This window comes from Cricetulus griseus, chromosome X (genome assembly GCF_003668045.3).
Source record: "Cricetulus griseus strain 17A/GY chromosome X, alternate assembly CriGri-PICRH-1.0, whole genome shotgun sequence".
Classification (NCBI taxonomy): Eukaryota; Metazoa; Chordata; class Mammalia; order Rodentia; family Cricetidae; genus Cricetulus; species Cricetulus griseus.
The window spans coordinates 77,797,969-77,807,452 of NC_048604.1; the positions used below are offsets into that span (position 1 = coordinate 77,797,969).

A 9,484-nucleotide genomic window follows, 5' to 3' on the forward strand; every position below is an offset into this window, starting at 1 on the left:
TATTCTCAGTAAGTTTAGAAGAAAACATTGCTCAAAATATGCTTATACCTCAAGATTAGGTAAAAGGAATGAACTTGATATTATTAATTACTGGTTAGGTAAAAGGAATGAACCTTATATTATTCATTACTGAAGTAAAAAAATAAAAAATTAAATGTCAGTGGTACCCTAAGTATACCAACCAAGATTTGAAATTTGACAGAAAAATTGAACAGAACAAACCAAATGTATGCTTGCTACAAGAAATTTATTTTAATTGTAAAGATAAAAGCAGATTGAAAAGAATAGAATGAAAAAGATTACCATTCTAAAATCATAGCACTAGTATTTACATTATTCTCCAAAAAAGCAGATACCAGATCAAGGAAAATTATCATAAACAAAGGGCACAATATTGTCGACAGAATTTTCTGTCCTGCCCTGCCATGAGCCTTTATTATTTATTACTAAAGTAGTACCAAATATTCTGGAGTTGATACCAAGAATATTAATCTATGCAGCAAGCTTTTATTGTTTATTACAGAAGTAGTGACAAATATTCTGGAGTTGATACCTAGGATATTAATTGCTACTTCTGTAGTAAATTATAAAGGCTCAAAGCATTGCCCAGTACCACATCTGTTTAGTACCAAATAAACACACAGAGACTTATGTTAATTGTAAACTATTTGGCTGATGGCTCAGGCTTCTTATTGGCTGTCTCACTTTTAATTATTAACCCATTTCTATTAATCTGTGTATCTCCACATGGTCTTGACTTATTGGTGATGCCTGGGCCTCTTGATTCCTCAGCAGCTCACTCTACCTATTAACTTTCTCTATCCATGTTTGGATTTCCTGCCTGGTTAAATCCTGACTGTCCATTGGTCAAAAGATCTTTATTCATCAACCAATAAAACAAACATATATTCACAGCATACAGAAGGACATGCTCCATCACAATATAATGATACAGGAGTTATTTACCCAAGAAGCTATAACAATCCTTATTGTATATATACTTGAAATGGAAATATTACCTAAAATGAGTCATGGTAAAGAAATCATTCTTATAAGTGAAGCTGAATACTACCATCAATTATGATATGAATGACTATTATAGAATACTTTACACATAAAAGTAAGCAGGGTCTTTTAAATGTCACATGGAAATGCATATACAAATAACACATTGTACCCTTTTTAACAAAATCAAAGTTAAGGAAATGGAAATCATAAAATATATGATCTAAGACTGTAATGGAATTGACCTAGAAATTGATAATAAAATATTTGCTGGAAAAAGTCTCCAAATACTTGGAGAGTTAATAACATACTTCCAAAGCACACATAGGTCCAAAGAGTCTTGATAGTATGTTATAAAAATCATAAGTTCATGGGATCAAGATAAACACATCAAAGTATTTGAGTTGCAATAAAAATAGTGATTGAAGAGAAATTACAGCAGTGGAAACATATTAGAAAGCATAGACTATCTAATCTGAGGATGCATACTTCTTCCTACCTTAGGGAATTAAAAAATATAAAGTAGTCTCTAAGTTAAAAGAAAAATGATATATATTAAGTTACACATTAATGAAATTCAAGTTATTGGTAGAAAAATAAATAAAATAATAAATCAAAAGCTAACTTTTTGTTTGTTTTGGGGGGGCGGGTGTTGAGACAGGGTTTCTCTATTAAACAGTTCCGGCTGTCTTGGGACTCACTCTGTAGACCAGGCTGGCCTTGAACTCACAGAGATCAGCCTGATACTGCCTACTAAGTACTGGGATTAAAGGTATGAGCCACCACCACCAGGCAAAAAGCTAACAATTTAATGAATGATAAACTTGAAAAATATCCAACCACATTAAAAATGGAGAAGACAGTCCATAATCTAAAAATCAAAGTAGTCTGTCAATAGTGATTACATGTAGTTGTCAGGGAGCACAAGACGTTGACATTGCCCTTAGTTACCCATAACTAAATGGCAATAACCTATTTTTGAAGACACCACATACATTAACTGTGGGACATAAAAAAGTCCATGATTTGAAAGAGACCAAGGTGGATATACAAGAGGGATTGGAGAAAGGAAAGGGAAGGAGACGTAAAGTAGTTAATTTATAATCTCAAAAAAATAATAAAAATAGAAAATCTCCTTCAAACTGTCTAAGAAGTAGCCTCCCTGCTAGCTTTCATAGTAAGAGAAGGTGCCACATGGGCTGCTGAAGAATAAAAATATAGTCTAACAAGGGCTGGGACCCTACATGCTGCAATACCAACCTGTCAGGCAAGATATGCCTACTGGTATATTATTAGCAATACTAATTAGGTAAATGACCACTTTTTAATTTTATTTTTATAATTGTCATTAGACCAATTTTAAATTGGAAACAAACTTCTTTTACATGTCAAAACCAGTTCACTTTCCCTTCCCTCCTCCCCTGCCCACTTACCCCTATCCCAACCCCTTTCTTCTCCCCAGGGAGGGTCTGTCATATCATTTGGATCAGGGCCTAGACCCTTCCCCATGTGTCTAGGCTGAGAGAGTATTACTCTATGTAGAGAGGGTCCCAAAGTCCATGTGTGTACTAGGGGTAAATACTGACCACTACCAGAGGCTTCATTGAGAGCCCAGACCTCCAACCTGACATCCTTGCTCACAGGGTCTGGATCAGTCCTATGCTGGTTTCCCAGGTATCAGTTTGGAGTCCATGGAACAATCCCTTGTTCAGGTCAACTGTTTCTGTGGGCTTCTTTAGCCTGGTCTTGACCCATTTGCTCATCACTCCTCCTTCTTGGCAACTGGATTCCATAGTTCAACTCAGTGTTTAGCAGTAGGTGTCCAAGTCTGCTTCCATCAGCGACTGGATGAAGGCTCTAGGATGGCATATAAGGTAGTCACCAATCTCATTATCAGAGAAGGGCATTTAAGGTAGTCTTTCAACTATTGCTTAGATTGTTAGTTGGGGTCAAAATTGTAGATCTCTGGACATTTACCCAGTGCCAGAATTCTCTTTAAACCTAAAATGGCTCCCTTTATTATTGTATCTCTTTTCTTGCTCTCCTCTTTCTTCCCCTGACTAAATCTTCCTGCTCTCTCATGTCCTCCTGTCACCTCTTCTCCCCTTCTTTTTCTCGTAGCTCCCTCTCCCCCCCATGCTCCCAATTAGCTCAGGAGATCTTGTCCCTTTCTCTTCTTCAGCGGACCATGTATGCCACTCTTAGGGCCTTCCTTGTTTCCTAGCTTCTCTGGTGCTATGTATTGTCCACTGGTAATCCTTTGCTCTATGTCTAGAATCCATATATGAGTGAGTACATACTATGTTTGTCTTTTTGTGACTGGTTTACCTCACTCAGGATGGTTTCTTCTAGTGCCATCCATTTTCCTGTGAATTTCAAGATTTTATTGTTTTTTTCCCCTCTGAGTAATACTCCATTGTGTAAATGTACCACATTTTCTCCATCCATTCTTCAGTTGAGTGTCCCAGCACTTGGAAGACAGATGCAGGCAGACCTCTGTGAGTCCAGGTTGGGCTACAAGAGCTAGTTCCAGGACAGCTTACAAAGCCACAGAGAAACCCTGTCTTGAAAAACCCCACCAAAAAAAGTAAAAGAAAAAAAGAAACAAGTAAATGACCACTTTATGAATGTATCTAAGGCCTACTCCACAGGAATGAAATTCATGCCTGGAAGTAATCCTGATCAAAATCTCATAGCTAGACAAAGTGCTGAAGATAAGAGACAAAGTGGTCCTTCTTGCATGTGTCAACCACAAATCAAAGCTCAGGAAACATAATGAAAGAGGAATCACAAAGCTTGAAAATGTTGGATCATAGGAAAGAGTGCTGTAAAGTATTGTCTTATGGGCATAAGATGGGTATTTCACTCATGAAATTATAGCAGCTACGGTTACCTGCACATTGTCTGCACAAGTTCAAGCCTAAAAATCTTTGAGCATAGATACAGAAAGTACTCTTCAGGCCCTATCCCTTACTTAGAAGATATTGACAGTTGAAAGCTAGTGGAAAAGGGAGCATTATTATTTTTGAGGGTGTGGTCACAGGTAGGTTTCTCATGTTCCAGTAGATGGTCTCACCTCTCCACATAAGGGCAACACTAACTGTGTTATTGGGATATCAAAAGATGTTTAAAAGGAAGAAAGGATGAATTTGGGAGAGAGATTTGTTGGGAGAGAGATTGAGAGAATTAGAGCAGAGAAATCTGTGAGAGGATATGATCCTGTTTCATTGTATACATGTACAAAAGTATCAAAAGCAAGGTGAATTTATATTCAAAAATGATGATTCCACAGGCAATAAAAGAATAATAATGATTATTGTAAAATATTAACAAAAACTCTGTAACTCCAAAATTTCATGACATAGATGGAAGAAAACCATTTTTTTGAAAGACACCTAGTTGATTATATGCAGATAGAACACCGGAACATCTCTATATCCATAACATAAATTTAAACAATAGCCCTACTATTTATTAGTTCTATTAAATATTGAAGAAGAATGATACATGCCCTATACAAAAAAACATGTGAAAAGTTACTTATTACCACATATAATTTAAGGATTATCACCTAAAACAGGGAGATACCACTGAACAATTATTAGAACAGATGAACTCCAAAATGTTAACAAAATAAAACATAAAATTTTGTGTAGTAAGAGAAGCCACCATTTAGTGATGATAGAGATACAAAATTGTGCAGACTCTGACTGACAGTTTAGCAGAGTCTAACAAACTTAAATATACTTTTATCATATTATTCAGCTAGGTTAGCATAGAGACAGCTCATGAAAACTGGGGATAATCAACGTGGAGCCAGAGTCCCATTTGTTGCCTTGGATGGTGGGGGTTATAGGGCATTAGAGTACTGTAATATCTTCTAATTGTAGTGAGAATGCAATTTTGAAAGGATCTGTTTTCAATAAAAGCAAAAAAAATGAAAAAAAATGATTTATTGCTATGTCATGGCAAAGAGGAGGCGGAGGAGAAAGTAATTCTGATGAGGTTACGAAGAAAACTATCCTAACCTACATTTGGTGGAAGTGTAAAATTTCTAGCGACTCTAGTAGGTATCAGAAAGTTGAAGAGATCCAAGGCTGGTGATTCACACCTCTAATCCCAGAACTGAAGATGAAGAAGCAGGTGACGTTTGAGTTTAAGTCCACCTAAGGCTACATAGGAGTTTGTAAGACACCTTTTATTACACAAAAATACTTGGTTTCAAAACCCCAATACAAAATAACACAATTATTCATAAGGGAAAATATAAAATAACACAATTATTCATAAGGAATAATAAAATTATTCATAAGGGATGGTGATATATAACAATAATACCTGTACTGGGGACACAGGTAAGAGGATGGTGATTTCTGTGTAAGTTTGAGTCTCATAGCAAATTCCATAACCGCCTGAGTTGGCATAGGGAGAATCTGCCGGAAGACTGTAATAAAAAAGACAACGAAATGCAGGAGTGGAGTGAGGAAAAGAGAAAAGGAGAGGAGCTGAGGGGGAGGAGAAGAGTGAGAAGGCAATGGCAATGCAGTCATGAACCAGGATCACAAACCTATGCATTGAGCTGTTATCTGTACTTTATACTGGGGTCCTGGGCATAGGTGGTATTCGTGCCCAGAACTCAGCACTCTGACGGGAATTAGATGTATTGTCTGAGACCCACTGGCTCACATCAAAAGGGTGAAATCCCAGTCCCACTGAAAGTCAACAAAAATAATTTTTGTGTGTTCTCTGGGAGTTCTCCACCCGAGAAGAATAGAGGACAGATTAGCTCCGTGTGAAGTTCTGTTTAGAGTACAAAGAGCTCAGTAGGGGGCCAAAGGGGTGGGGCCAGGGTGGAGGGGGTGGGGCCAGGGTGGAGGGGGTGGGGCCAGGCACCGGAAGTAGATCATAATTTCCGGTTTGGCTTCGCCGGTGGAGCCGTGGTGCGCCTGGGCCGTTATCTGAGACCTGCGGCTTTTATTCAAGTGAGAATCTTTCCAGGTGATGGCTTTGGGTGATGAGGAGTTAAAACTGTGACAGCCCACTATAGATTCCTAAACTTAGAACCCAGCCTGCCCCAGGAAAGGCCTGGTCCCCACAATATTCCCTCGAATTCCTGGGTATGGCGGTAAAGCCCGGTTGCCATGCCGTGAGGGGCTGGATACAGAGACTCCATGCCATGTGTGGGGCCGGTACAGAATTGTTCCCTATGTGGTATAGGTGGGTCAAGATGGCCTTGGCCTAATGGCTAAGATGCTATCCTGCTTCGTCTTTGGAGTAGGAGGTGGTAGCGTTTCAGTGGAAAGTTTTCAGGGAAGAAAACGGGCGCGGATGGGCGGGGTCGGGGGGCAGGGCTTGCAAAGGTATACGCCCATTTGGTGCCCTCTGTATGGTGTCAGACATTGGGGCTAAGGCTTGCCTTAATTTTCTCCAGTGTGTTACTAGTGAAGATTATAGTGTGAATTTTAAGAGCAGCAGAGTAAAGTGGGAATCTAGACATACTTAAAATTGAACGTGAGGGTTTACGGGGAATAAAATGGAGCCCTAGTGGATGCGCTTCTTTCATCCTAGGAAGCTGTTACTTGGGTTGCCAGGAAGTGATCTAACAAACTCTTGATTCTCTCCGCAGGTTTCTCAGAAGTCGTTTCAACGAGAGAACGGGAACACGATTTGAATCCAGAAAGGTACCCCGAGAAAAGCAGTAGAGGGGGCCCTCCTTGAAGGGAAGTTGTTCTCTGCCTAGTAATGGTTACATAGTGTCATTCTCTATCTCTCTCTCCTCCCCACCCCACATTCTTTCCAGCACTTCGGCCTGCCTACCCGGAGCACCATGCCTAGGGGCAACAAGAGCAAGAGCCGCTCTAGGGCCAAAAGGCAGCAGGCCCGTGGAGAGAGCCAGAGTCTCCAGGGTGCTCTGCCGACTGCAAAGGAGGAAGCAGCAGCAACCCCTCTTGGCCAGGGAGATGCCCCCAGCTCCCCTGATGTCAGCACTCCTCAGGGGTCCCAGAAAGCTGCATCCCATGGCTCTCCTGAGTTAGATATGCCATGCTCAGGCTATGAAGTTGGTGCTGAGAGTTCTGATGCTGGTGCTGAGGGTTCTGATGTTGGTGCTGAGCTTTCTGTTGCAGGTGTTGATGAGAAGCGTGCAAATGCCTGCACTATAGCCGAAGCCATCGATTCTGCACGCAGAGATCCTATGACCAGGAAGGCCAGCAAGGTACTTCACTATCTGCTGGAGAAGTACCAGAAGGATGAGCAGCCTTTGGAGGCAGACATGCTGAAGCTGATCAGCAGGAAGTACAAGGTGCACTTCCCCTGGATCCTGGAGAAAGCCACCTATCAGCTGGAGGTGGTCTATGGTCTGGAGTTGAAGGCTGACAAGCAAAACCCTCAGTCCTATGTTCTTGTTAGCAAGTTACCCATCCTGCCTGGGGCAAATGAGGGTGGCAGGAAAGAGTTGCCAAAGACGGGTCTCATACTGACCCTCCTGGGTATGATCATGATGAAGGGCGACCGTGCCAGTGAGGAAGAGGTCTGGCAGTTCCTCCATATGCAGGGGATATATCCTGGGAGGAGGCACTTAATTTTTGGGGAGCCCCGGAAGTTCATCACCAAAGAGCTAGTTGAGCAAAATTATGTGGAGTACCGCCAGGTGCCTGGTAGCAATCCCCCAAGCTATGAGTTCCTGTGGGGTTCCAGAGCCCGCAATGAAGACACCAAGATGAAAGTCCTGGATGTTTTAACTAAGATCAGAAATGCCATGCCCAGTTACTACCCTCAACAGTATGAGGAGGCTCTCAGTAACCAGGCTGAGAGAGCAGCCAGGAGAGGTGAGGCTTCTGGTTACCATGCTGCCAGGGTTCCCTCCCATTTCCATAGTACCAGCTCCTCCCACACTTAGCTAGCCCTTGGGAATAGCTGTCACTGTGCCAAAGAACAGCCAGTTTTCTGAGTAGTGGGGTGGTTATGGGTAGGAGGGACGGCACTAAGAGAATATCTTACTCTTCTGTTAGGCACAGGAATAGTATAAGTATCTTTCTTTCTCTGTTACATTGTTAAGATTCCTGGAACTGAATATTAAGTTGTCTCATGTATGCTTCTTAACCTTGCATCTGACACATTTATTGCTCTTTGTCAAGTTTAAGAATAAGATATTTGGGGTTTTAAATTTATTGGAAAATTTTCACAGATTTCAGTAAGTGTGAGAAAACATGACATGGGAAAAAGTTTCACAGAGTGTGATGTGCTGCAACTAGTGAAACAAAGTACAAGAGGCAATTCATCCTGGCCTCTGTTGGTTTTGCCTTTATTTGCAATTTTCATGGAAACAAAGTTGGTTTTATTCTGTATTAAACTGTGTAAGAAAATAAACTGTGGTAAATTAAACCTCATAACCAGTCTCTGTCATTTCATTGTTTTCCCCAGCCCTTATTGGGCATCAGCTCTTTGGTAGCTCCTCCCTCCAACATTATTGTTGGTGACAACAAAGATCCACCCACTGCCCACAGGGACTTAGATTTTCCCAGCAGACGGAGGAGGATCAAAAACTCTAAAATAAGAAGGGCATGCAAAAGAAACGATTGGGAAGAGCAGAGAATTTCTGATTGATACAGCTACCCATTTTCTGATTGAGGTAATTAAGAGCATTGGGGAATTTCAGTTTCTCAACAGTCTGCAATTTAAATGGCGCTGCATGGTGGGTGGCATGAGGTTCCGAGAGTGATGATCAAGGCCAGACCCTCAGAAAGGAGGGCCCCTTGAGGTAGTGTGAGTTGATGAACAAAGACTGGATAGTGCATGGCAGAGTTTAAAGTTACAGCTAGAACAAGAAACACATCACAACTGTCCCTTTGAATTTTGAGTGTTCCAGGATGAAATCCTGCAAGCCTGGGATAGAAGTGGTCAGAGTCCATGTGTTTGTCCCAGGGCAGGTTAATGTACTACACAAGCTATACAATTAAGTACAGGGGTTTCTGAGAAGAATGGATGACAATCTTTTGAGAAGAAATTCCAAGAAGACAATTGTCACTTTAATGAGCTCACAGAGCCAAATTCTCTTATATTAAAGTGCAATTCAACCAGGTTTCTTAGATTATATTTTGTTATATTTCATGGACAAGGTCTAAATTTGGCAACGGTAAAATCAACACCAAAGTTTAATCTAGGTGGAAAGGCTTTAGATTAATATTTTTGAACCGTGAGAAATAGCAGATGTTTAGCTCCCCATTACTGGAGAACAAAAAAAAATATATCACTTTCCAAAGAAAACACTAGTTATTTTTATTATCATTATCATTATTATTATTATATAATTGTGTCATTTCTCCTCTCCCCTTTTCACACTCTTCCCACTCCCAAACAACCCTTCTCTGAAATTCTTGGCATCCTGTTTTAAACATTATTGTTCATATACACACAAGTGTCATTATACAGACTGAGTATGAGTATGCAATTTCTTCCAAAATGAAATATTCCTTCCAAG

At 40.6% G+C, this 9,484-nt stretch overlaps 1 protein-coding gene across 1 annotated transcript; it reads left to right on the forward strand.

Moving 5' to 3' along the window:
* Positions 1–6,832: 6,832 nt before the first annotated feature.
* On the forward strand, positions 6,833–7,903 carry LOC113837649 (melanoma-associated antigen B4-like). The gene is made up of 2 exons (XM_027432680.1): positions 6,833–7,088; positions 7,131–7,903. Exons 1-2 carry the CDS (start codon positions 6,833–6,835, stop codon positions 7,901–7,903), a joined length of 1,029 nt encoding a protein of 342 aa, XP_027288481.1.
* The last annotated feature ends 1,581 nt before the right edge of the window (positions 7,904–9,484 follow it).

Excerpts from the sequence above, each read along its gene's own strand:
- LOC113837649 (XM_027432680.1), top strand. The coding sequence starts at position 6,833 with ATGCCTAGGGGCAACAAGAGCAAGAGCCGCTCTAGGGCCAAAAGGCAG. Across the intron at positions 7,089-7,130 it reads TGCTGAGAGTTCTGATGCTG|GTGTTGATGAGAAGCGTGCA; the intron begins GTGCTGAGGGTT and ends TTTCTGTTGCAG.